This window comes from Peromyscus californicus, unplaced genomic scaffold (assembly GCF_007827085.1).
Source record: "Peromyscus californicus insignis strain IS unplaced genomic scaffold, ASM782708v3 Scaffold_2__1_contigs__length_46816999, whole genome shotgun sequence".
In the NCBI taxonomy this organism is placed as follows: Eukaryota; Metazoa; Chordata; class Mammalia; order Rodentia; family Cricetidae; genus Peromyscus; species Peromyscus californicus.
The window spans coordinates 9,029,140-9,055,741 of NW_026294540.1; the positions used below are offsets into that span (position 1 = coordinate 9,029,140).

Genomic DNA, 26,602 nt, shown 5'->3' on the forward strand with positions numbered 1-26,602 from the left:
TTGTCCAGTCCAGAAAGTGAATCTTTAAATACTACCAAAGGAGAGTTTAGAGTCGACTCAGATGTGTCTAAATTATGTTGGTTTAAAGACCACAAAATCAGTTTTTAAAATTATCGGGGAGTCACAAACATTTAATGTAAATGAATAAGCTCGAGATATTTGAGGATAATTACTGATGCTAATTGGGAAGACAGTCAGGTAAACTGAAGAAATTCTTGGGTTATGATTCTACAGTGTTTCCCCGTCGGTCGGTTTGTCATCTGTCCGTCCATCCATCCATCCATCCATCCATCCATCCATCCATCCATCTTATCTCTCTCCCCTCCACCCCAACCCCAAAAAAGGAGAATTCAAAGGTCCTGAACTTTGGTGGATGTGGCTTTTGGCAAATGCTTTGGCCTTAGGTTTGTTACCTCACAGGAGGGGACAGGCACATACCTATCCTTACTAATACAATGTCACAGCAGCATGGAATATGGATTGAAGTCTCATCAACCAACACTACTGATGTTTTCCAACCATGATGACCAAGATTGATGGGACATTGTGAATCGATAGTGACACTATCCTCATTGATAGAATGATCGCCCATACAGTTGATAACTAGAGTCAGTAATGTGTAGGGGAGAGGGTGAAGAGTTAGTGGCTCCACTCATAAAAGTGTCTTCTTAGAATTGAAACCTCATCATTTAAAGTTGTCTGTTTAGGAGACTCACTCAGGAGATGTAGCTCTGTGGCAGAGCGTGTGTTGAGCTCCTCCTGGCCCAGCACATGGACGTGCACACTTTTGTGCATACAGCTTGAATAACACGGATCTGATCTTCTTGCTTTTGTTCTCTTTTGAGTGTTTTTTGGGGACACAGTATTTTTCTTAGTGGAAGATTTTGTGTCGACACAGATTGACTTGTCCCTTTCGGATAGTGAGAAGAGTGAACACATAGTTCTGGCAAAGCCATTGATGAGAAAGTGAGTGAAGGTGAAGGGCTGCTGAGAGGGATTGGGTTAGGCGTGTGCGTGTGCATGTGTGCGTGTGCGTGTGTACCTGGAACCAGTCAGCAGGGGGAGTAGAAGTCCAACTGTGGTCCAGGGAGGCAGGCCCGGTCCCAAGTGTCTGCCTTCTTGTTTATTGCGTTCCTTCCTCTCCTTTCTTGTCTGCTTGCTTTGTCGTTGAAGTGAGTGAGCGCCGTGGACGAGCCGTGTTTTAGTCGGGGGACTGTAGCTAAGGGCTTAGAGCAGTTGTGCTGGTGCTGTGGCTGATGGCCAGTGCAGTTAGGGGGCAGGCAGCTCGGCGGGCAGCTCGGCAGCTCTGCGCTTGCAGGTTGGATTCTCCGGTTGGAGTTCTTTGCTTTTTGAAGTACAGTTGATTAAAGTTTAAAAATTTAAGGAAAGTTGTATGCAAAATAAATGAATTATTCACCAACCTGATCTGGTCCCTATTACATATTATCGTGAACTTAAAAGCTTCCTGATTGGTTCAGGTATGATAGTCAGCACTAATGAGGTACTTCTTGATTGGTGTACTTTATAATAGCTAGTTTTTAAATCATGGAATGAAGAATTAATGTCATATATCAGTTGACAGAGAATTTCATCATGTGATTGACAGGATAATAATGAACTAATTATTTGGTAAATACATTTTTTTTTTCTGCATGAAAAATCCATTTTAAATGATATGTAGATTCAAGGCTAGCCCATCAAATACCAATTTAACTGTAGTATTGGTTTGTGTTGTGTTTGATGAGATTGTCTGGAACTAGCCCTGAAACACTGGAAATCATTGGGTCTGTCCTAAAAGCTGACAACACAGTGCAGCCCTTATTATAGCCGTGCCTGCTGGAGCTAGAAAGACTCACAGTGCGCATGACTCCAACAGAAGAGTAGAGCCGGCAGTGCTGGCCTCTCTGTCTGCTTTCTGGTCCTGGCTATTCCAGTGCCTGGTAGATCCACTGCTTGTATACTCTTCATGTCTTTTCGAGTAAATCCTCTGTGGATGCCTTATTAGGGCGATAGGCAGTGGTTAGTCCTTATAAACCTCTGTAGAATTTCATGATTTGTAATGGATGAAGCTGTAACTGAGGGCACACTTGGCTGCACAGAGCCTGTAATCCAGTACTATGGGTGAGGCAGGATTTTGAGTTTGGGCTAGCCTGAGCCACTGAGAGAGGAAAAAGAAGAGAAACTACAGGCTTGTTTTGAAGATGTGTGCATGGAGGTTGGATCTGCTGAGTGCAGGCTAAGTGTTCCTGTATTGGATTGTGGTCTTTGGTATGGTAGTGTGAGGTGTGCTGGGTGTGGTGGGAGGCGGTTAGGTGACCATCCCCTCCCAGGAGAACAGGTCTCAGGGCCTCAGCTCTTGAAAGGAAGGCATTGTGAAGGAGCAAGACTCGGATCTCTTTGGCTACTGTTCTCTCCTCATCCTTGTCTCTGCCTCCTTGACATGATGAAGTCAAGAGGACTTTCCGCCTCAAAATCTGTGAGGTAAGGAAACCCATCTTCTTCGTAAGTATTCAACTCAAGGTATTTTGTTCTGATAACAATATAGACTAACTCAATGGGAGAGCTACACACTCTGTGCTTTGAAGGTGAAGAAGAATAATTGGATTCTGCTAAGAGTTTTGATAGTAACCAGAGTACACATGGAAGCCAAACACCCAGGATTCAGGTTGCTAGAATACGTCTAAACTGAAGTATTGAGAGGGGGGCGGGGGGAGGGAGGAGAGAAGAGAGAGAATGCTGTGGCATCATATTAGATTACTGATAATTGATTTTATTTTTCTCAAACAAGCCTATAAAAATAATTTGATTAGTTTTTTTGGGGGGGGATGTTCATGATTGTATACAGTACAAAGGGACAAAGTAAAGGAGAGGAGTCTTGGATGTGTAAAGAGTATAAATTGTGTTGTCTTGGTTGATTCTGGGTATTAATAGCACTTAGGCCCCCTCAGCGTTGACTTTAAGTCCATTTAACAGCTCGTTAGAGATAGGCTGTGGTGCTTTAGTCTCTGACCTTGGTGGGCTCATGTCCAAAACAATGTAACAGTGTGAAGTTGTTCAAACATTTTGCTGGATTGTCAGAAACAGCAGTGTTTGGTTTTTCTTACCCTTTATCCCCTTCCTCCCCCCATGAAACTTTTTAGTGTGTGTGCTGGGGACGAGGGAGGAGGGAAGAGGTCAAGCACTGGTAATTGAACCAGGGCCCCGCGCCTGCTTCCTTAGTACTCCATTACAGCTTTACCAATCTGTTTTTACAATTGATTGTTAGTAATACTTGGTTTTAGATTTATTGATGTGTATAAATACGCACTCCATGAGTGTCAGGGAGCTGTAGATGGTTGTGAATGACCATGTGGTTCTGGGGAGCCATCCTGGGTCCTCTGCAAGGACAGCAAGCACTCTTAACCACTGCGCTGACTCGCCAGCCCCTGAAGTTGTTTCACGTTTCAAATTCGGTATTTGCTTATCTTCTTTCTCTTCTCTTTCCAGCATCTGTTTTGTGTTCTCTGCACTCTTCACACGTGTGAACTCTTTTTGCTGTGTAGCACATTCTTAATGGAAACTGCAATAATGTTATAGAAGGCCTAAAGAAAGAGACTAGAGTGTTTATAAAATGCTCCTTTCCACTATTTTAACTATACTCATTTCTACACCTGACTAATGCTTTTTTCTTAACTACTGGTCTTTGTACAAATTATGGCTGCCAACATGCACACTTGGTCTCACAGAGGGTGCAGCCCCATGAGTGTGAGGGATGTTCACTTTTGGAAGTGCTGTGGCAGAATGGCCTGCACTTGCTGTCAGGGCCTCTGCTCTCACAGCTGGAACCTTTGCTAGTGATTGCATGCTGCGCCAAGTGATGGAGTTATTCTGCACTCTTGTTTTTCTTCAAAAGAGTATTTTTAAAAACTACATTAAAATAGGAAGCTTGGAGCAGTGTGTTTCAAATGAGAACTAGCTGGAAGAAAGTGCAGAAAAAGGATCTTATAGTAGGGGGAGATGAAGGAGCTTAACACTGCTGTCAGTGGCCTAGACTGTTGGGGAGAGAAGCAGAAAAAGAAAGGCCAGCAATAATTAGCTAAAAAGCGACCAAGAAATGAACACGTAGGGTGTGTGTACTTCATGAGACTGCCACAGTGCCATCTGTCAGGTGGAGGAGACAAGACATGTAGAGCAAGCAGACTGAGGTCTCAGAGAACCTTCTGTGTGGAGTTCAAGTTGTCTGTCTGTCTGTCTTTCTCTTTCCCTTTTCTTCTCTCTTCTTCCTGCTCAGCCCCCCCCCCCCCCCCCCGTGGTGTTATTTTTACTACATTTGCTGTTTTAACCTGTCAGTTACAAAATAATTACTATGTCACTGTGGCTGGCGGCTCATAGAGGAAAATCTGCCGTCTCTTAATCAAAGGTGATTACAGTTTCCCCTGTCTGTAAACGTGCTTGGTGAGTAACGAGAATGCATTAGTCTCAGGCTGATGTGCGAAATGAAAGGCAGCAAGAAGCGGCGGCACCATTGTTGTCACCCCAGGCGTGTCTAATGAATCGTGTTTCCATGTTCTCGTGGTCACGCCAGAGAGTGCCCTCTGCCAGGGCTAAGCCTCCTGTAAAACGCTCTGTAAGGTTATTGCAGCAAGAACAGAAATGCTGGCTGAGTGGGGGCTGGGGGAGAATGCCAAGAAGACAGCTGCATTTCAAACAGTTGCAGCTGGGAGGATTACTCACAGAGATAGCAGTGACAGACAACTGTTGGGGCTTTAGTGTAAGGGGCTGTTGGGGGGCCTGTCCTGTCAGAATTTTAGTAGCATGCCGGGAGTGTATGTTTACATTTCAAAACAGGTTGCCTCTCAAGAGTGGAAGGGAATAAATAGTTTTAATTTTTTTACTGTTTAGTTGAGAACAACATTGAAACCCAAAGGTTGAGACTTCTTGACTAACATGAGACCATCTTAGAGGAAGTTTATATAAAGCATTGATGGATTTAAGTGAAAATGTCATAACTGAATCAATCATATGTGTGTGTATCATGTACATGTATGTGCTATATAATATGTGTGTATGTTTCATGTGTGCATCATATATCAGCCACATGTATGGTTTTCGTTAACATTGAACATTTCTTGGTACCTAGAACAATAGCTCATACCTGTAATCCTAGAACTCTGAAAGCTGAAGCCAGAGGGTTGTCATGAGTTTCAGGCTACTCTGGGCTATACTGTGAGACTCTGCTCAAAAATAAAAATAAAAAATCCCCACATTTAATTTATATCTCATGATCATCCTTTGTAATTTCGGAACATGTAGCTGTTTAATAAATACCAGCCTTACTTAAGAGTTTAAGTAACAGTAACGCGTGCTCACAAAGGAAGCCTGGCGTTTACAGTGAGGTGAAGACCGCTTTCCCAGGAGCCAGAGATCACTGCCAAGCTGGAGATGCCCTTCCAGACCTTTGTCCATTTATTTTTGAGTATATTAAGAGCATAGGAATAAAATGGTAATTGTCATTCTAAAATACTTGAGAAGAGTGGTGAATGGGGTGAGCTTGGATTTGGGAAGTCAGTGCCACACTTGATGATTTCTCTTTCAGTGTGAGCAATCACAGCAACATGGGGCTGTTTTCTGCACAGCTGTCTTCGGAAGGTCTTGCTCAGTGTATCCAGAAATCGAATTCTCTGACCTCCTTAGTAGAAAATTTACTGGCTTTACATGAGTCCTGTGATCCATTGAAATGCTAACGTGGGTCATGTCTCAGCTGCCAGTGCTGAGCAGAAACCTTCATTAAAATTCTGGTTATCCTGCAACTGGCAGAGGACCCATGCTGTTAGAGACTCCTTATGAAAACGTTAGCCTGGTAAAAATGGCATGTCACAGCCATACTTCTGTCTGCTGAGCATTAGCAGGGTTGCAGTCCTTTAACGTTGTAAATAGGTCAAAGCAAACAGCATTTCTGTGTCTGTGTTCTGATACTCTGTCCTCTGGTCCTTAGTTGACTGATGAATCAACAGTGGAAAAGCTAAATGCATTTCTGATATAGATTTGCTAAGTCAAACCAAATGTTCTACAGCCATGAGCAGTTCATGAGAGCAGTGTACTGAGTGCGTTGGACTTGATATAAATAAGTCCATTTAGTTATTAATGACTTCCAATAGATTTTACAAGGCAATCAATGACAGCAAAATGGTGATCAGTCAATGATACTGTGTGTAATTGGATTTTTTTATGGGTATGATGCTATATTTCAGAATTAATGTGACATTATGCTACTTTGTTACTCAATTTTTTGTTAAGTCAATTTTTTAAGAAATCAGATATGTCAGAAATTTTCTATCTCAAGTATTATTTGGTATAGTCCATCGTGAAATTGATGCTGTCTTATTGCAGTGTCTGCTTATTTTACCGTTGTCAGGGAGTAGAGGTGAGAATTGGAAAGTTTTAGTTTTTAATTACAGTTTTATGCATTGAACAGCACAGTTGAAAACAAAGACAAGGGGGGGGGGGGGCCTCCCCTTAGATCCATGTCTCCTTAGCCACGTGTCACAGCCAATCTAACAAGGGACAGCCCTCTCCTGAGCCTTGCTTCTTAGTCTGTTTGCGTTTGTGGGGTTTGAACAAAATTTCCTTTTCAGTAGTTTTAGTGGCTGAATGAGGATTTCTATTTCCCCCCAGTGCCCCTCCCCTCCAGTGTTCGCAGCGGCCAGTGTGCTCACTGAACTCAGTGTTCTAGATAATAGGTTTCAGTAGTTCTGATGCCTGAGGTTAAAAAGCAGTAGGGGAGGAAGAAGTGTTTCTGATGTGTAGACGTTCATTTCAGCTGTGGCTGCAGTGTGATACATTAAAGAGACTTATGTATCCCAGCTCAGAGGGAACCTGTATTCTTTGAAAGCATTCTGGTTTAGACTGTGCGCTGGGTGAGGATGGATGCAGGAGCTGAGTGCTGCTGTCTGTCTGTCTTCCCCACCCTCTCCAGCATCTCCCCATCATTAGTTTTGCTTATGGAACAGATCAGTGTCTGCTGAGAAACTCCAAGCCACTGAGTGTTTGCTACTTTGATATTTTGTCACATGGACACTTGGAACCTCTTATATGGCCTTTCTTTTAAAGAAGCATATTAATTCTGCAAGATGCAATGTTTTAAAAGTTGGGAAAAGTTATAAACTGAAGATCTTGAATATTTGGACACTAAGCAGTGATTATTGCTATTTAAAATTTCCTTTATAGAATAATTTCTCGTAAAAACCATCTAGTACTTTTACAGTTTATCTGAATGAGGATATTAAAGGAGCTAAGCGACAGCACTTTAAACAGATTCTGGGTTTAGCTTTACAACCCCAGTGAGGTGACCCCATGCCAAGAGTGTGTGTCTGCACACAGTAGCTGCGGCAGCGCTTACTTTAGTTGCTGTTCTTAATTCGGCTGTAACACTTCAAATAGCAGGAGGGGAGTGTTTGCATCTAGGAATTCTTTGATTGACACTTTCCACTCATTTACTCTACAGATCTATTTGGTTTCTTGTGCCTTATATTCTGATACCAAAAGAGTTTAAATTGATAAAGATAGCCTATGAACCAGTTTTCCTCCTATTTTTCTATTCATACGGAACTAATATTTAACTGGGAAGCTTGGGGTCTAGATTTAAAATGTTGTATTTATCACTGAATGGTTTGTAGGGCTTATGAAGAGAAAGCCTAGTACCTGCAGGTGTTCTTACCCACTTTGTGACCATTGCCGTGGTCCTCAGTCTGTAGGTTTCCCTCTCATTCATGAGAACCCAAACCCACTCCATAGTCTAACTGCCTCGCCACACCCAACACTGCAGTGAACCTCAGCATCAAATAGGATGAAGCGCTCGCTGCTGCCTTGAGTCTCAAAGAGATTCTACCTGCCTCTGCCTCCCAAGTGCCTGTCCTCTTTTTCCCCTATCTTAAGTCAAGCTAATTTAACTGAAGAGGAAATGATCTCTTTTGGTCTCCTGTGCCCCCAATATACAGTTAGGAAAAGAAAAAGAGTTTTAGGACTTAATGGGCATTGGATTCTTTTGGAGTTACTTGTGGGTCCATGGCATAACTTACTTCAAAGCAAGCATGCTGTTTTCCTCAGATGTTAAGTGTCTATAAAATTATAAGTCCAGGAAGCAATTTAATAGTGTAGCAAGAATTAATTTTTAGCAATCTGTCCAAATTCTTTATAATCTCATCTAGATATATTTTCCTTAAACAACTGTGTATAATTCAGATCCTTTTGGGAATGGCCTCCTCGGTCTAGCTATTAACTTTATGACACCTTTGTTATTTTTAAGTAGAAATGCCTCACAGTTAATCCCGGAGACCTGGGAAAGTTGCTTTGAGAGTGTTAACAGTGGCTCAGTTCTGAAGGATGGAGTGAGGGCTGATGGGAGTGCCGTGGCTCCATGGCCATTCTCTTTTACTTCATTCCCACCTTAGCCTATGGTGGGATAGCAGTTACCTTCCCCTTTCGGTTCCCTCTGTGATTGAGATGAAATCCATTGAATTAGTTCATTAACTTTGCATTAGAAAAATGTGTCAAAGTTTCTTTTTATTTGGATGTCCTTTTTACTGGTTCTTTTTTTTTTCTTTTTTCTTGTTTCTTTTCAGTTGTGGAAGAAGGACTCTGGGAAAATGGCCTTTCCTATGAATGTAGGACGCTGCTCTTCAAAGCAATCCACAATCTGTTAGAAAGGTAAGAAAGGGGACAGTGGCGTGGCTTTGCGCTCAGGATTGCCCGAGTCCACTGGGCTTTAGAGACAAGGGGTTGTTTGCGGCATGAGAGTTGTGTGTGTGTGTGAAGCTCCTTTTGTGTTTCTGTTGATAGAAAAGCTTTAGGGACTGTATAGAGAACTCTGTGTCTCCTCCCAGTCCAACATGTTTCTTGTTCGGTTCCTGCCGTTCATTTCCGGAATCATTCACAGACTCACTGTCATGGTTCTTTCTACTCTGAATGCTGAGGTGTATGCTTCCCAAGGTCAAGTCTGTCCTCATGGAAGCCTCAAATCCCTATGAAAGTCACAGGGTAGTCTAACTCTCTGTAATAGAGGCCCTCAGGCTCTGCAGTTACGGTTCTTGCAACAAGATAATATATGTAGGTTTCATAGCTCTCCAAATCTAGGAAAGTTCTCTCTCTTAATGTTCTTGCTGACACTGCCATTTTTGATAAGTTAGGCCTTAGCTTGGCTCCTCAGTTTGAGGCAGTCTCTCATGATTTGATTAGACGTATTCTTTTTAGTAGGAATACTACAGAAGTGAAGCTGTATCCACTCCGACTGTCATGGCAGCTGACACATGTCCTATTGCTAATGACGTTAGAATCTGCAGTCACTTGGTTGGAGTGATGTTCTCTGTCAGATTTCTTCACTCTGAATTAGAGTTTTGCCAGCTGTGATCATGGTCAGCCCCATTCCTGTTGTAATTTGTGGCAGACCAGCGGGACTGTGGAAGCTTCCTCTCTTCTAAACCCCACTCACTTGCTTTAGCATCTGCTGGTGATCCATGCTGGAATCGTTATTGCCGTTATGACTGGAATATTGATTTGAAATGTCATCATTTCTTTTCTTACTAGTTGGCAGTCTATTAGGAAGAAGAGCTTTTCACAGTTCTTCCTAGTCAGTCCCTCCACCTCTTCCTTCTGTCTCTCCTCCGCTCCATCTCCTCCTTCCTCCCTGCCCCACAGACCTACTCACATACATAAATAAGTCTGGGTTCTCTGAGCTGGTCTGGTGGCACACAACTGTAATTATATGACTTCAGAAGCAGAAGCCAGCGGATCAGGAGTTCAAGGCCAAGCTGGGGTTCTTAGAGTTTTTAGAATACATATCGTGAGCTGTTCTCACAACAGACATTCCTATCCATCGATTACACTTCACTGCTGGTATTTAGATGGGTGCCCACATTCTTGCAGAACTGACTGAAAAGTGTTGAGGCAAGTTGTCCTTTGACATAGGCATTATTGGAGTGCCTCCTTCCCTTCTCAGTGGAAGAACGGCGGCTAGTTAAGAGCTTCAGTGGGAACCATTGTCCCTTCTCCTCTGGAGTCTGTCGATGGTGCCCTGAGGTCATCAAAGCTGGAAGGGCAGTGTAGTACTGTTAAATTCATAGTCCAGCTGCAGGCTAGGATGGTCTAGGAAGACTATCACTGCATCAAGCATCACCATCTGAGTCATTTCAAAAGACTCTAGTTGGGGCTGGAGAGATGGCTCAGAGGTTAAGAGCTTGTGCTGCTCTTCCACAGGACCTGAGTTCAATTCCCAGCAACCATATGGCAGCTCACAACCCTCTATAATGAGATCTGGTGCCCTCTTCTGGCCTGCATGCATATATGCAGGCTGAACACTATACATAATAAATCTTTAAAAAAAAAAAAAAGACTCTAGTTCCTGTGAAATGTCTCTGCTTCTTCCAAACTTTGGACTCTAGCACTACTTCGTTCCGTACTTTTCTGTGAAGGTGTCATGTGTATGAAGAAGCATTGATTTGAAGATGAGATATTCATGAATTAAGTATTTGACAATTCTTCCCCCTGCCCCAAGTAAACAAGAACAAAAGTACACCCGAACTCATTCAGGAAAACAAGAAGAATTTACTGTTTGTACCCTTCTGTGTCAAGTAAATGGTTCATCAAGAATGTACCTTTAAATGGGATTCTGTAGTATGTAGGACAAAGCATATTTTTAATATTGTAACTCACTGGATTTTTAAATCACAATTGATTCCTTCTAGAAAACAAAATCTTTTCTCAGTCCTGTGTTTTAGCATTTTTCTTTGTTGGAAAAAATTACAAGACTAGAAAAACTGAGTGGAAGGACATGCATGTAACTTCCTTATTCAGGGATCTTATTTATTTATTTATTTTTGGTTTTTCGAAACAGGGTTTCTCTGTGTAGCTTTGTGCCTTTCCTGGAACTCGCTTTGTAGACCAGGCTGGCCTTGAACTCACAGAGATCCGCCTGCCTCTGCCTCCCGAGTGCTGGGATTACAGGCGTGCGCCACCACCGCCCGGCCGGGAATTTATAATTTATAATGGAAACTAAAGCCTGGGCCTAGTTGAACCATTATTTTTATGAAAATTAATTGTGACATATAATAAAATTTGGGTATTAGCTTCGCTCAGAGTCGGCAACCTGCTATTTAGGTGTGGGGAGCCGGGGCCTTCAGTTTCTGTTAATGTGGTATTGTAATTCACCTACTCTGTCGATAATTATTATTTTCCTATAACTTTCATTATTTTGTACTATTTGACAGCCCCAGGTAGCCTGTTTGAATTCTCCTCTGGGAATCAGTTTTGAGACAGTGAGCAGAGCAGCTCTTACCTTAGGAAACACTTCATGACCAAGCTTCCTCACTGTGATTCTTGGGTAATTTAAGGCCTTTTGAAAAATGTGTGGCCTTGGTCCTGTAAAAGAGTCCCTCCATGTCCTTCAGACTTGAAGTGGCTGCATTTATTTGTGAATGAAAACCACTCTGCTTGTGAGGCAGGGAAGCATTGTAAACGGTGGTTCCCGGTTCCCTTCACTGACTGCCAACAGATTCTGGGTGGCAGATCCATACTTTACCTTTTCTGTGTTCCCGTCATTCAGATCACTTGCTCTAACTTTCTCCTAGTCTGTGATGTAGTTGGGTGTCTGTTTCCTGCTGTACTCTTTTTCTTTCTGCCTGTGGAAGGTCAGCCGGATTTCTGGTGTGAGTTCTGGGAGTTCCTGGCGTGAAAACTGATGACCAGCTCAGTAGCAGGACTTGTGGGATTTCTAAATCTTTTTGTTTAGTTAGTCTATTTTCAAAGCTTGAGAAGTGATTCATTCTGCGTTTTATTTTTTAAGTATAAAGATGCTTAATTAAAAGGAAATTCCACTTACTAACTTGAAAAACTCTTGCTTAGGTCTGAAGAGTTGTGTACATTGATCTTTATGAGAGGCTAACAGAATGCTGTCACTGCAGTGTCTCATTAAGGACTGTTTCACTACAGGGGTTAAGTAATACTGTCATTTGTACACAAGAGCATTGCATTCGGGACTCCTATCGACTGGTCCTGAAGCACCGCTCTGTTGACGTTCTGGAGGCAATTTTAAATTGTAAGCAGTGCGACTTCTTCAGATACTCGTTTCTCTTGTCACTCTTCAGTGTGTGCCTGCCCTGTATTTGCACTTCCAGCTAGAGTCATTTGTCCATTTAGAAACCGACCAACGTGCTGCTCCTGGGAACATTTGCATAAAAGCATCAGACTGGAGAGAGCATCTCTGGCTGTGGTTTTCTTCTTCTAGGCACTCATTCCTAGAAATCTTCTTCCTTAATTACCTGTAGAGGATGGAGGTGTTTTGGGTTTCAGCTTCACCACCTAAGCAACTGTGGACATGGGCCTCGGCCTGCCCACTGCCCTTCTCAGTGTGAGCACTCTGGCTGCACTCACAGCTCAGAGGACAGCAAGGATCGCGTTCTTAGAGTGCACTTAGCTCCCTCCTGGGATTCTGGTCTGCAGCATCCTTCTGTGGTCCCCTGCCTTGAGGACTTCCTGTCATGTGAGCAGGTTCTGAAGGAGCTTGTCTCATCTTCAGAGAGTGCTTAGTGTTAGAAGAGGGTTTGCACTGAGCAGAGCAGAAGTCTCTTTTCCTGTTACTTTCATGTTTTCATTTTGAAAGCTATCCTTTGGAGCTATATTCAGCATCTTTAAAAATATTATAGTAGAGATTTAAACTTTTTTGTTTTAGACTTATTTATCTTGTCTGTATGAGTGTTTCACCTGCATGTATGTCTGTGCACCAAGTGCATTCCTGGTGCCTTCAGAAGCCACATGAGGGCATCCACCCCCCACCGCCACCTGTGAACTGGAATTACCACAGTTGTGAGCCACTGTGAGGGTAGGAGCCAAACCCAGGATCTCTGGAAGTGCAGCAAGTGCTCTGAACCTCTCATATAGCCACTATCCAATCTTCTTCCATGTAATTGCTTGTTTGGTAATCAGAGCCAAGTTCCCACCCTGGTGTTTGCAGTTCTTATAAAAATTGCTCTCCCCTCCTCTTCCTTGTTGCTCTTGCTTCGGCCCCATTCTTTTCCTTGTGGTGGCCACTGGCCTGCGTTAAATGTATTGCTGTTGCCTCTTTCTCCAGCCAAGTTAGGCTCAAAGATGCAACATTATCGGAAGTCAAAACCTCCTTCTCCTTCACAGAGAGGTAGATAGTCTGCTCCTCATGCTGTCTGCCTGCTGTCCCAGCCTCGTACTGCCAGGCAGCCCCTGCCTCTCCTTGCTGGCCTCCTGGTAGAGAGCAGAGAGCCACAGAGCTCTCAGGAATGGAGAACCTGTGCTGAAGTGATGCATACCGTGTCTGCCCACACATCATCAGCTAAGACACTGGCTACAAGCTTAAGTAGTGGAAACTACCAGGGAGAGAGGTCGAAGTTGTGTGACCATGCTTGGTGTCAGTGGAATGGGCAGAAACATGTCTAATTGTCTGTCTTCCAGTTAGCTGTTTATGGCATGGGAACAGAACATGTTTCTGAAGTGTGCGTGTGTGTGTGTGTGTGAGAGAGAGAGAGAGAGAGGGGGGGGGGGGGGGGGTGGGGGGGGGGAGGAGAGAGAGAGAGAGAGAGAGAGAGAGAGAATTTTGAGCTCTCTTTGCTTATTTAGGTATTGTATTTGTGACTTCTTAGAACTCGAGAAGCAGAGAGTTCCAGAATTTTCTGTTTTAGATCACGCCATTATGCTTATTTTTCTTGTCTTTTGAGAAAGTAAATATGCTTCTCCCTTTTTTTTTTAAACCAATTATCTTTTTGGCTAAATGCCCAGTGTGATAAACTAGCATTAATTTGGTTTTTATTTATCTAGAATCCGTTGTCACTGAGCTTATTCCCACCTCTCTTTTACACACCTCTCCCCTCGCCTGCCTCACTCACCACGTGAGAGTGTCTTGAGTATAGGTTGTCCTGCAATCTCCAGCCAAGGGCCGCTCCACCCCTGTCCATCCTGTCCATCCCGTCCGTCCTGGCAGCAGTTAGGCCTAGTGTCATGCTGAGACGGTTTCCTCCTCGTCACGGAGAACAAAGTGTGCAGTCACTCTTGGGGAGTTTGTTGGTGCGATCATTTTCAGTACTTCAGGCACCTTGACTGTTTCCCGTATTACAGTTGATGGGACTTTTCATGATATAGCAAATCCTGTTACCTGTCTGTGATAGTGAAGTAACACTTTTTGAACAGTCCAGAAAATGTGTGTAGTTGAAGACTTGGAGTATTTTTGTACTGGAGCGCCTTGCCTTTGCAAACCCAGAACATCTGGCACACTGCCTGGTTGGCATTAGGTTTGTTATTCTGATTTTAGTTTGTAACTCTCTGAAGGCTTTGGAATAAAATACACTTGCTGATTTTCATGGGGGCTTATTGCTGTCCCCAGAGGTCAGCTCACCACTGCTTTGCACACAGTGGAAGATTATTGGAACCTGTGAAGCAGTGTGCTCAGTCATGCCATGCAGGCAGAGGGGAACTTGGCAGTGTGGATTTTGACACCCGAGAAGTGTGGTTGGTGCTCTACCTAGTAGGGCACTGCTGCTGTTTGACTAATGGCTGCTAGGCTTCCCTGTGCTGGGCACAGCAGCAGCGGAAATATGGGAGAATAACGCGCGGGTTAAAACTGCACCCACCCCAACAGCATGCCCACACACTCCTGGGCTCAGTGTCCGATGGGTGGGGTAGAGACTGCAGCATCGCTCTTGTATTCACTGGGAGTACAGTGACAGGTGCAGCTGTAGTTGAAGAAATGGTTATACCACATGGAAATATCTGGCGCCCTTGGAATCACGTAAGAGTGCAAGAAACAAGTCAATTCCCATTTAATGGAAATGCCACATAGGAAAAGAAGCTTTTTTTTTTTTTTTTTTTTTTTTTTTTTTTTTTTTTGTCTTTTTTCTTTTGGTTTTTTTTGAGAGAAGGTTTCTCTGTGTAGCTTTGGAGCCTATCCTGGAACTCACTCTGTAGACCAGGCTGGCCTTGAACTCACCCAGACCCGCCTGCCTCTGCCTCCCAAGTGCTGGGATTAAAGGTGTGTGTCACCATGCCTGGCGAACATGAGTCTTTAAATTCAGGCCACACTCTGTAATGGGAGGACATAAGTAAAAGACTGGAAACCAGTGATTGAAAACACTAATTGTCAATGTCTGGAAAGGAATCTTGTCTTCTGAGGCCCAACAGTCAAGCTGTTCACTCAATAATTCTTAGCACAGAGAAGGGGTGAAGATGTTGACAACTGCTTGTTTTTGTAGTAACTAAAGAATGACATTAGACACTGAATGGACTGAGAAGAGAGGTATATTTCTTTGGATTTGCATTAGGTAGAATGGACATTTCAGGTGAGGCCAGTCCTGTAGAAGGACCTGAGGCTGTAGTCATTTTACAGAAGATGTGAAGTAGAGAGGCCTTGCCTGGCTGTACCTTCCTGCAAGAGCAGCACCCACCAGGGCACAAGAGAAGCCAGTCCATGGACAGTGAGGATGTGGGGTCAGCTGGGAAGGGGTCTGTCATCTCCTCCACTGGATATGTTGTAGTCTCCTTAACAGAAACTCATTTCCTCCATCTGATGAAGGTTGAGGAGATGATGGCGGCACCGAGGATGCTTGGTATGCAAGTGGGTAGGATGTAGTCTGTGGGCAGCTCTGAAAACAGAGGGTGAAATCAGGTGTCATTGGGTGAAGTTGTAGGAGAGGAACATGGAGTTTGGACTTGAATCTCTGTCCAAAGTGCTAGCGAGGTGGGCTTCCCCTGCTCCTCCCAGCCGTTCCTTCGGGGAAGTGACCCACTGGTTAGTCTGTGGCTGCTGCCTAGGCTTCGGGAGTAGAGATGGGAACTTGCACATTGAGGTTCATTGTTCAGAACCATGTAGCACAACACAGGAACCGTACATGCTCACACACATGGAACTTGCCTTGGTTTTCCAGCACCATTGCATTTCTCTTGAAATGTTGCCCTTGAAGGTGCTGACACATGGAAGAGATAATCTCTGCTGTTGCCTAACATTTTCGAACTCTGGCCTTGCCCAGTTGCCTTTGAAAGTGGTATCGGTCTTCTGTCTTAGGAAAGGTTGGCACTTCAAAAGTGCCTTTGAAAATGTTGGTGATACCCAGGGTGACTGTAATACATACCTGTTAGTGATTGGGCTTGTGTTCTGAAACAGTTTTTGGCAGAGAAAATTGTTTGCAAGAATGAGTTGTAAAATTAAATACACATTTTGATGCGCGCGCGCCCCCCCCCCCCCCCCCCACCACCAAAAGAGCAAAGAATGGTAGAGTGGATATTTTATTTCTGATTTTTGTTTTGTTTTTTTCCTGAGATGGTTTCTCTGTGTAGCCCTGACTGTCCTGGAACTTGCTCTGTAGACCAGGCTGACCTTGAACTCACAGAGATCCGCCTGCTGATATGTTTTACATCTTGAAACTACTTTTCTTTAAAACATTTGCCTAGTTATGTTCTTCAAATATAATTAACGCATTTAAGTAGTGTTGGTTTTCCTGTAGGCGTCTTAGCAGCCACATGACCCCTTCAGTGTGATTTGAGGCCACACTCGGAGGGACGAGCTGTGAAGAAGTGAAGTCAGCAGGCTTCTCTCCCTGTCACCGAGTGCCTCATGGTAAGAATGCGCACACAGCAGACACGGCTCGAAGAGTGCCTTTCTTATAAACAGGAAAGTCGTCTTCAGTATGTATAACACTCATGCCAGCTGTTTAATGGAGCAGTGCAGAGCAGGACTCGGAAGGTGCCACATCACAGGCGTTCAAATACCCATTGAAGAGGCATAGTCACAACTCTTCCATGGAGAGTTTCATAGAAATGAGTCATTGTAACTGAGTAGTGAAACCCTGATTATGAATACAAGAGAAGCCACAGGCTTCATCAGAGACAGGAACACTCTTTGGAGTTTAAACAGGAGGAGAGGGAGCATAGAACAGTAAAGGGAATCCTGGCTCACAGGCTGTGTGGCTGTTTAAGATGGCAACTCTGGGACTCAGGTCTGTGTCAGAGAGCGGACGTACCTTGAGCTGCGTGGCTGCTGTGCTTTTCGTTCTGTTTCCTCTTGGTTTCCTTTCAGGCTGCACATGTGCTTCATTGGAGTCTGCTGTCCAGTCAGCTCCCCTAGGTGCTAGTGTAGCCACAGCACTGTCTTCCATTTTCTCACAGGGCTTAAAGTTGACAACATCATGTTCATGTCCTTTCTGTTGGGCGTCACCTCAGAGGAGGTGTTTGTGTATCCCCACCCCAAGCCCAACACGACTTTATCCAGTGCAGTTCTCTACATGGAGGGGATTGCTGTTGAACGTGATCCCATGCCTGGTACCACTGCTCTTATTCTGTGCATTGTTGATTTTAAGGTAGACTTTCTAACAGCTTTTATAAAGTGAAGAAATGCTTTCATGTTAACTCAGTCATGAGATGGACCTGGGCTGAAGACAAGAAGAAGGGATTAAGGAGATATTATGGGGTAGTCACTTACGTCCTGGCCGTGTGCACAGGTGTGTCTGGGCTCCCATGACCTTGCTAGGAGACATTTCCTCTCTTCTCTGCCTTAGCTTCCTCGGCTCCAGCAGTGAGCACTGTGGCACTCCTCTGCACTCACGCTGGTGACTGCAGTCAGGCTTTAGTAGCTATCGGCAGTGTTACTGGACTGGGAGCCACGGCGCTCAGCTCTGCACTCTTTGTCACTGTGTCTGCCCAGGAGAGATGGAGTCTGGCTGCGAAAGAACCTGGTGATGCTTTCCGGTTTGACTACTTATGATCCTTTTCTTAGGTGGCTGCTCCATATTTTCTATTCAAAATTTATTGTATTCATAATCTTTATCACAAAAGCATGCTTATTTAATGTAGAAATGTGAAGTCAGATTGAGTTACTCTGGAAATGATTTTCTCTTCACTGTGAACAACGGAGATTGTTCACTTTCAAAATAAATCCAGTGATATTTTGATGTAATCCTGTTCCAGACTGAGTCTGCCCAAAGGGAGGTACGTTGGGACCAGAAACTGTTGCCAGCCGTTTACTAACTTGTTTAGCCTGTGATGAGCGGGTGAGGGTGTGAATTGTTCGGCTAGTCCTTGATGGTGTGGGAACAACAGAGACAAAAACCAAGTACAGATCTGCCTGAATATTGAGATAAGAATTGCGGTGTAGCTTTCCATAGGCACTTGAACAAAAGGAATTCTGACAGCTTGACTTCAAAATGTAGATTGTTTCAGTGACTGAAATTGAGAGATCATCAAGTTCAGAATGTCCATTCTATTTCACATTTTGTATTTTTTAAAATCAAGGGTACTTGTTAGAGTCTGCAGCATCTCCTCCATTGTCCAGAGGGCAGTTACAATAGGGCTGTCATTTGCCTGCACAGGAATGCATTTGCCCTAACTGTACTGTCACTTCAGTTGAATTGTTGCACTACTGGAGTTCTATGTGGTGGGTTCAGTTACTGTTACCATGGCCTTCAAAGAATACCCGAGACGTGACGGAGAAACAAACACAAACAGCGTGGGGACAGAAGCCAGGCCAGGCCCAGCCATGAGAGAGAGAAGCAGACACCCTTGCATGGAAGGCTAAGGCCCAATCTTCCTTTCTTGTGAAGGGTCTCTGTGCCCGCGGAAAGAACGCATCAGGGTAGATTTGGGCTGTGGTAAGGTATTGTTATTGGCATCCTTGCTAAAGGATGGGTCACTTGTCACAACCAAACCCTAAACCCAGCTTGCAGGAGGAGTTGTGGTGGATTGAAAGTGTCCTTAAGGTCCCTGCACTCTGCCCTTGGTAATACAGGAACTTAGGTATGCAGACCTGGGACCTGAAATTCCAGGTTTGGAAACACTCCAGCTCTTCTTGCTTGTTTTCCCCTTGGGCATTAACACATGCCCAGAGTTCTGAGTTCTCTGAGTGTAAGAAAACATGTTGGCAGTTGGACTGGTGGAACTGTGTTTGCATTGGTGCCTCTCCTCTGGGTTGTTAGAGAACTGAGCTCATTCGTTCCTGAGTCTGTGAAGGTAATTCCTGATGTGCTTATTGTAGGTGCCTAATGGATAAGAACTTCGTGAGGATCGGGAAGTGGTTTGTGCGGCCCTATGACAAGGATGAAAAGCCAGTCAACAAAAGGTCAGTCTTCAGGGTGCTTTCTCTTCCCTGACCACGCCTCTCTTTGCACTGAGGTCGAAGGGGTTGGTGGAGTTGTCTCTTCATGTTGTTCTTGGGCCGCTGTGCTGTCACAGACTGAACGCCTGTGGTTGAATATTAAGATGAGATAGCCATGTGGTCAGCAGGGAGGCCATGGCTAAGCTACTCTTCACTATATGGTTTGGTTGAGACACTCTAGCATGTTCTCTTTGTATTCTTTCTAATTTTTCTTCCTCAAACTGATAAGGCATGACTCAAGAATAAAGTGAATTAAACAGTGAAAATTTGTACAGTGCTTTCCCAGTGCTCCTTACCATAGATGACTATCAAGAGCAGGACTGTGGCTTATGTCCTCAGGACCCTGAACGTTAGCCATAACCCTCATTTGCAATGGGGATAAACTTCGCTACTAAATAGACATCCTTCTCTCTGACCATAGTCTAGTCAGGTTTGGTTGACAGAGAAAGCACTTAATTTTTACAAAACAGGGTATACAGCACCCTGCCCCCAATTATTATATTCTTTTTCTTTTTGCACGCTAGGGACGAAGCACAGGCATTCTTGCCCTTTCCCACTGAGCTCTGTACCCAGGACACACCACCTCAATTCTGTTTTATTGTGTAGGTCCCCACCCTAAGGTAGGGACTTAGCTGCTGGCTGTAGGTTGCAGTCCAACGGGATGAAGCCTGTGTCTCTAGTCGCTGCTGGTAATCCCTGGCAGTCTCTTGGGGTTAGAGATTCCACTAGTAGGTTCCCCCAGTGCATCTAAATTTAGTGAAGCGGTTGTTGGAAGGTCTCAGATTGGGACTTAGAGGGACCCTGATGAATTGCTGGGGGTATGGAGTTCATTCAAAGAGTTATTCTGAACAACAGCATGGCAGAGACTTTAGAGAGTCTAAGATATATATGTGGGATATACATGTGGGATATATATATATATATATATATATATATATATATATATACATACACACACACACATATACACATATCACATACACACATACATACATACATACATACATACATACATACATATGTATACACACACACACGCACACACACACACACATTTCCCCTTAGCTTCTATGTATTTCTACAAACATAATTTTAGGGAGACTTCAGGCCCCATCATCAGACAGACAGCATGGCAGGTCTCTGAGGAGTTGAATTGGAACCCATGTACAGAACTGGGAGACTCTTCTATTTGCCTGAGGTTGGTGGTGGATTCACAGCACAGACCTGTAGCCAGGGAAGTGAGGGGGAGCAGGATTTGTGCAGCCCCCATCTGCTTTGCTATAAGCTCAGTCCCTAGTCCTGCCACCACCTGGGAGTCTGTAAACTGAGACTCAAATGTCTCAGCAGGTCACCTGTCTGTCCTTGAAGAGGGGAAGGAAAAGCTGCTGCAGATACTGTGGTGTGTGTGTGTGATAAATGTATATACACATACAAACACGCACAAAATGTCACTTTGACTGTGTTTGGTTTTGTTAGAAGGGGGTTGATGGCTCTTCTCAAGGCCGTATGTGGAGATAAGGCCAAGGGTAGCATCAGCAGTGATGCTGACAATCCATCAGGAAGGAGAGAGAAACTGAGGAACCAAGTGGGCGTTGAGGAGGCTGTGGCCCAGAGCACAGCTGCTTCACTTACTGTTTTCTGAGCAGTGTGTTCAGTCGCTTCGGGAGAGGTCGGCTGGAAGATGGATGCACAGATGAAGCATGCTTTTTAGGGAGGACTCTGGACCACTTGTGGTGCTTCCTTGACTGCCAGTTAGTGAGATTGGTCAGTGTGCAGTTGAGTTACATTTAAAGAGGAATGATTATACATCTCTCATTTTTTAGATACAGTTTAATATAGTGGTTTTTGCTGAAGTATGTGAGTATTTTAAAAAAATCCAAAATATATTTGCCTTCAAGTCCATTTCTACTTCTTACTTTTCAAAGCCTCTGTAAACACAAGAGGTTCTTACAAGTTAAACATCAGCATGTCTAAGGAAATAATTTCTTATTTTTTTAGACATTGCTATTTTCTCATTTGCACATGTATTTAATGTGTGCTTATTTACAAATGATGCCCCAGAATCCATCTGTCAAAATATAAGGAACACTTTCTTTATTTTCAGGTGAAAATTAGGCAGGTATAAATTAATTTCCTAGCCTAACTAAAAAAGTTAAGGATTAAGGTTATTGTTTATATTTATAATTTCTAGTTAAAAGCTACTATGTGTCTCTGTAACCTAGATTGTTCGTTCTAAATGGAATAATTTTATTATGACACATTCAAAGTGAGTCAGTTTCTAGTACCAGCTATCTAACACTCTTGCTTAGAAAGAACTAAACTTACATTTGTTTTTTTTATTTGTACAATTATAGTAAAAGTTTAATTAAGACCATTGTAGCATTGGCATACAAGAAGTGCTTAGTGCAAAAGGACTAAGATTTAAAAAAATTGGTAAGTATACATATATATATATATATATGTACATATATATATGAAACCATTTTAATTCCTGTTATGATTTCCCATTCATCTGCTATGAGCACACACTTTCCTTTATGTCCTTAAGTATAGTTAAAAATTGGTATAATAATGCTGGCTATGGAGTAAAATACACACGCCATCTCCATTGGCTGACTTTTCTCTTTGGAATGGGCTGGCTTTTCAAAATTCTTCATTCTGAGTCATCTTGAATTATGGAAAGTGTACATGGTATAAACTCTGTTCTCTGAAGGCTGGTCTTGGCACCTTCCCAATCCACTTCCTGTCTTGTCTTTGTTTGAGCAAGCAGTTAGTTGACAGACTCCTCATCTCCTTTTACCTAGAGTCTTCAGCCTCAGCCCTGTTTTCCAGGGGTTGAAGGAGTGTTCATTGTTGGGTGCTATGGGATGCTTAACTGCACCCTTAGCTTCTCCCTACGTCTTCCACCAGTCATGACAGCCACAGATGACTGTGGACACTGTCACAAGTCTCCTGGGAGGCAGAGGACCTGATTAAGAAGGAGAGTGTGCACAGTTCCAGAGGTACCAGAAGCTGAGTTGATGGCTCTGTTCCTCCCTCCCCCTCCCTTCCCCTCCCCCTTCCTTCCCTCCTCCCCCCTCTCCTCCCTCCTCCCCCATCCCCTCCCCCCTCGCTTCCCCCTTCTTTCCCTCCCCTCCCCTCCCCTCCCCTCCCCTCCCCTCCCCTCCCCTCCCCTCCCCTCCCCTCCCCTCCCCTCCCCTTCCCTTCCCTTCCCCTTGTGCTGCACAATTTAGCTCTTGGCAGATGTGGATGTTCCCTTCAGATCTTTGGTGGTTTTAGGGACAGAGTGCTCTAGAAGGTTCTCCTTGTCATTGCCGAGAGTAGACACAAGCAGCATTGTGCGTTGTCCTCTCAGAGGCAGGTCTCAGACTGAGCCACCCCGGTAGGAGACATTCGCAGGAACATTGTACCAGATTAGAGAAATGTCATGGATTTTGTGAGCTGTTCTGGCATTTGATGATGATGTGGTTCCTCTAGCTTACTGTCTTGGGCCTTCTCCTTCTGGGAAGGTGTCAGTGTGTAGTCCGAGAAGCCCTTTGTGTCGCCCTCCTCTGTGCTGCAAATGTTCCTGACAGTCCTAACAATCCTCTAGAGAGTGAGGTAGGATGGCAGAGCAGTTAGAAGAGGGGATCCCAGTGGAGATGAACTGAGGGGAGTTAGGGGGCGGCCTGTTTGGTCTGTTCCTAATGGAGTCCTTTCTTAGAAAGATGTGACCAAGCTCTGGTCAGTGTTTTCAGTGGCATTTTTCTAGCAAGGCTGCACCTGGGAAAGCGTTAAAGCGTTGGGTGTCGCGGCAGTGCTGGAGTGTTCCTTCCCGAAGAGACTGAGAACACAGCTGGAAATGGGTGCTTTTGTAACTTTCTCCCCAGTATCCACCCCCCCCCCCATTACAATGAAAAGGTGTATGACTAAGTACCCTTGGATTACTGAGCTGAGGTTTGCCTTTTGTGGGAGAAGGGAATTATTTGAGGATCCAGTGACAAAAGTGTGTGACACAGGACTGGAGTGACCAAGTGTTAGTAATGCCCAGTGTGGGGGAGTGTTGGGAGAAAGTGCTTTCTGATTTTGGTACTTTCTTTTTAGTTTTGCGCCTTTCCTGGAACTCACTCTGTAGCCCAGGCTGGCCTCGAACTCGCAGAGATCCGCCTGCCTCTGCCTCCCAAGTGCTGGGATTAAAGGCATGCGCCACCACCGCCCGGCAGATTTTGGAACTTTCTTACACCACAGGCAGATTGCCCTGTAAGTATTTGAGTTTCTTACCATGTATTTCTACACTGGATCTTGGTTGTCTTTGTTTTTGAGGCAAGGTCTCACTGTGTAGCCCTGGCTAGCCTAAACCTTGCTATATAGACCAGGCTAGCCTCAGACTCAGAGATCCACCTGCCTCTGCATCCTGAGTGTTAGGATTAAAGATGTGCACTATTTTCCATCCTCAAAGAACTCTTCTTCACTAAGTATTTGAAATTCCCCTGCGTCTTTCATGTGTGAATTTTTAAAGTGTATCTATTAGTACTGTAATTATCTTGCCAACATTTATGAGCTCAAAAGGTTTTGAAAGCACATTGTGCATTCTAATAATCTTGCTTGTTTGTTTGGCATAGTTAGGGTACTAAAGATTATGAAAATAAAATTCCCTAAATGTGATCTTGGTCGTTAGACATAGCTCTGAGCACTCGCTAGTTCTCAGTCCCATTGAGTTTGTGGTCATGTGGTTCAGGAATGTTCTGGATTGGGCCTTTGAGGTAGCTCAGTGCTAAAGCTGTTTGCTGTTGTGTTTGATCCTGTCAAGTTGGCCCTGACTCCACACATGTCACACACTTGTAAAAACAATAAATGCTATGAATATGAGGATGTGGCTTGTCTGCTCTGCCCTGGGGCCTTCTTCACCCTAGCCTTGTGTGTGCCTCTATTAGACAGGTCAGTCCCACTCGTACAGAGCACACGCGGGTTCTGCATCTTGCCTGACCTTCTTTATCTGGCAGGCCGCCCTGCACAGTTGCTGGTGTGGTTTCAGGTTCTTCATGCTCATGTTTTTCTGTCACACGCCAGCTTCCCTTCAACTCAAGTTAACACAGCTCTTTTTCCAGCTGTTCCCTTGAGGCAGCTTCCCAAGTTGTTTCTTTGGCTATTTTACTTCTCAGTTTCTCCTCAGCATGATTTGACTGCTCTGTGTATATTTAATTTTCAATTTGTAGGATGGAAGTTAAGAATTTGGGGTCCTTTTTGCCCCTCCGCATTCCTATATTGTTCTTGAGTTGAGTTGCTAGGACAGAATCCTTCCTGTCTGTGGGTCTCCAGTGTGCACCATCACTTTTCTTTTTATTCAGCAGAGTCCAGAATTCTCTGAAGGTTGATTTGAATGAGTGGAATATACTTAAACTTCCCTTCATAAATCTAGGATAAAGCCTGTAAATGGAGTCTGCAGAGTCACCTTGCATAGCATCATCAAACAGAGACACAGGCTCCTTGCTCATACTATTTTGATGTTAAAAGATAAATTTTGAAGTGTTTACATTTTATAAGTGGGTGACAGTCCTTTGGTTCTTATAACAGCTGGGTCTGTGTTTGTGCAGCATCTGTCTCTGTTAGGATTTATTAGTGTGTAGGTGTTGAAGTCCAAGCAGCCTCTCTTAGTGGCATGCTTAGTTCTGGGGTCCCCACTGGGACACAGATAGTTGTGGCTCCCTGTGTTTTTGGGTCCTGCACTGTAGTTGGTCTTAGAAACAGAACACACTGCAAGGTCTTAACATCTCACAGCATAAAGAAGGGAGCCTTCTGAAGAGGGGCCATTGCTGGCTAGTGTTTGAAGGGCTATCTATGTATGACTGAAACTAGGTAGTGCTGCTCCTATTGGCACTTGGACATGCACGTGCAAGAGAATGAGGATTTCTTACTGTGCATAGTTGGGGACAGTGAGCTAAATATTTCTGATAGCTGAGATCTTAACAACTAGTACATATGGGAGACAGGCTTTTCTGAAAGAGAAAACTGGATTTACTGGAGAATTTGGACTTTGTCTCTGTGTTCTTAAAGCATTAAGGTTTTGAGTAAAGCATGGCATTGCCCTACCTTTGTTTTTTACTGGAAATTACAAAATCTAGAATTGATGTGGTATCTTGAAGGTATCTGTAGCTAGAGTTTTCCTTCCTGGCCCACAGTCAGGACAAATCTCTGTCACCCGCCAGTCCCACAGCCGCTCAGACCCAACCAAGTAAACACAGAGACTTACATTGCTTACAAACTGTATGGCCATGGCAGGCTTCTTCTTATATCTTAAATTAATCCATTTCTATAAATCTGTACCTTGCTACGTGGCTCGTGGCTTACCGGCATCTTCACATGCTGCTTGTCATGGCGGCAGCTGGCAGTGTCTCCTCCTCAGCTTTCCACTTCCCAGAATTCTCTCAATTCTCCTCTCTGTTAATCCTGCCTATACTTCCTGCCTGGCCACTGGCCAATCAGTTTTTTATTTATTGACCAATCAGAGCAATTTGACATATAGACCATCCCACAGCACCTGTCAGCTGTCTCACTTTCCTACAGATGATTTGGGGTCCCCCCCTCTAGGTGAGTTAGTGCTTCACTGCAGAGGAGCTCTGCACTCCAGGCCTCCTTGTGAGGGCATGAGTGCCAAGCAGCCCTCAGCAGTGTGCTTACAGCTGTCCTGAGTCCTGCTGGCCAAGAGCTGATAGGACTGACTCAGGTAGACTGTGTGTGACTGTCTTAGGATATTCCTGGAGCATTTCAGGCATGTTTAGTTAGCACAGAATGGTAAATTACCAAAGAACAAGCCTTTCATACTGCTGTGGTGCTTCTTAGCTCCAATTTGTGGAGGTGTAGCCCAGAAAACACCTGCTCGTAGACTTGGAATCCTTCATTCCTCCAAGTGGGTTCTCTAGTCATCGGGAAGCACTGATGTGTCTGGCCATGGCTCAGGGCTTCATGCACAGGATGAGCAGTGCCTTGTGGATGTTATGGAGCCAAGAAATTAGATTTGAGCTTCATGTGCAATTGTATATGAATGCAAATGCAAGTGTATGCATTTCTGTTTTCTAATCATAATTTATCAAATGGTGCACATTCTGTATTGTTCCATTGCCATATTTTACTTAATAAATAGTGCTGAACTGTTTGAGATCAGTCCTCATGTTGGGGGATATTCAATCACACCATGAACCTGAGTTTGCATTTGTGTTAATTAAATAAAATTAACCTTGGGTCAGGAGGCTGCATTAGCAACTAGTTGACAGAAAGTAATCATAGAGCCCCAGAGGGCATCTGGGAGAGACAGACACAGGAAGTAGTAAGGTGAGGTTTGGAGTGGCACAGCTTTGTGTGGTCTGGCCAAGTGGAAACACGGCTCTTCTGTGGACGCCAGCAAGGAGAGAGGTTAGCTAGTTGCTACTCAGCCTCTCTGAGCTTGCAGGTTTTCACCCCAGCCTTTGAATCTCGAGTCTTATTCATAATTAG

General features: G+C 44.1%; 1 protein-coding gene across 5 annotated transcripts in view; it reads left to right on the forward strand.

Annotated features, from left to right (window-relative positions):
- The window catches only part of Med13l (mediator complex subunit 13L), a 223,574-nt gene that overhangs the window by 113,075 nt on the left and 83,897 nt on the right, over positions 1-26,602 (forward strand). For 3 of the 5 annotated variants that reach the window (XM_052755188.1, XM_052755190.1, XM_052755189.1), the window contains exons 3-4: positions 8,601-8,685; positions 19,013-19,096. In XM_052755188.1, the coding sequence (XP_052611148.1) occupies positions 8,601-8,685; positions 19,013-19,096 (169 nt within the window). The remainder of the gene's footprint in view (positions 1-8,600; positions 8,686-19,012; positions 19,097-26,602) is intronic. The other 2 variants (XM_052755191.1, XM_052755192.1) reach the window with 2 other exon arrangements.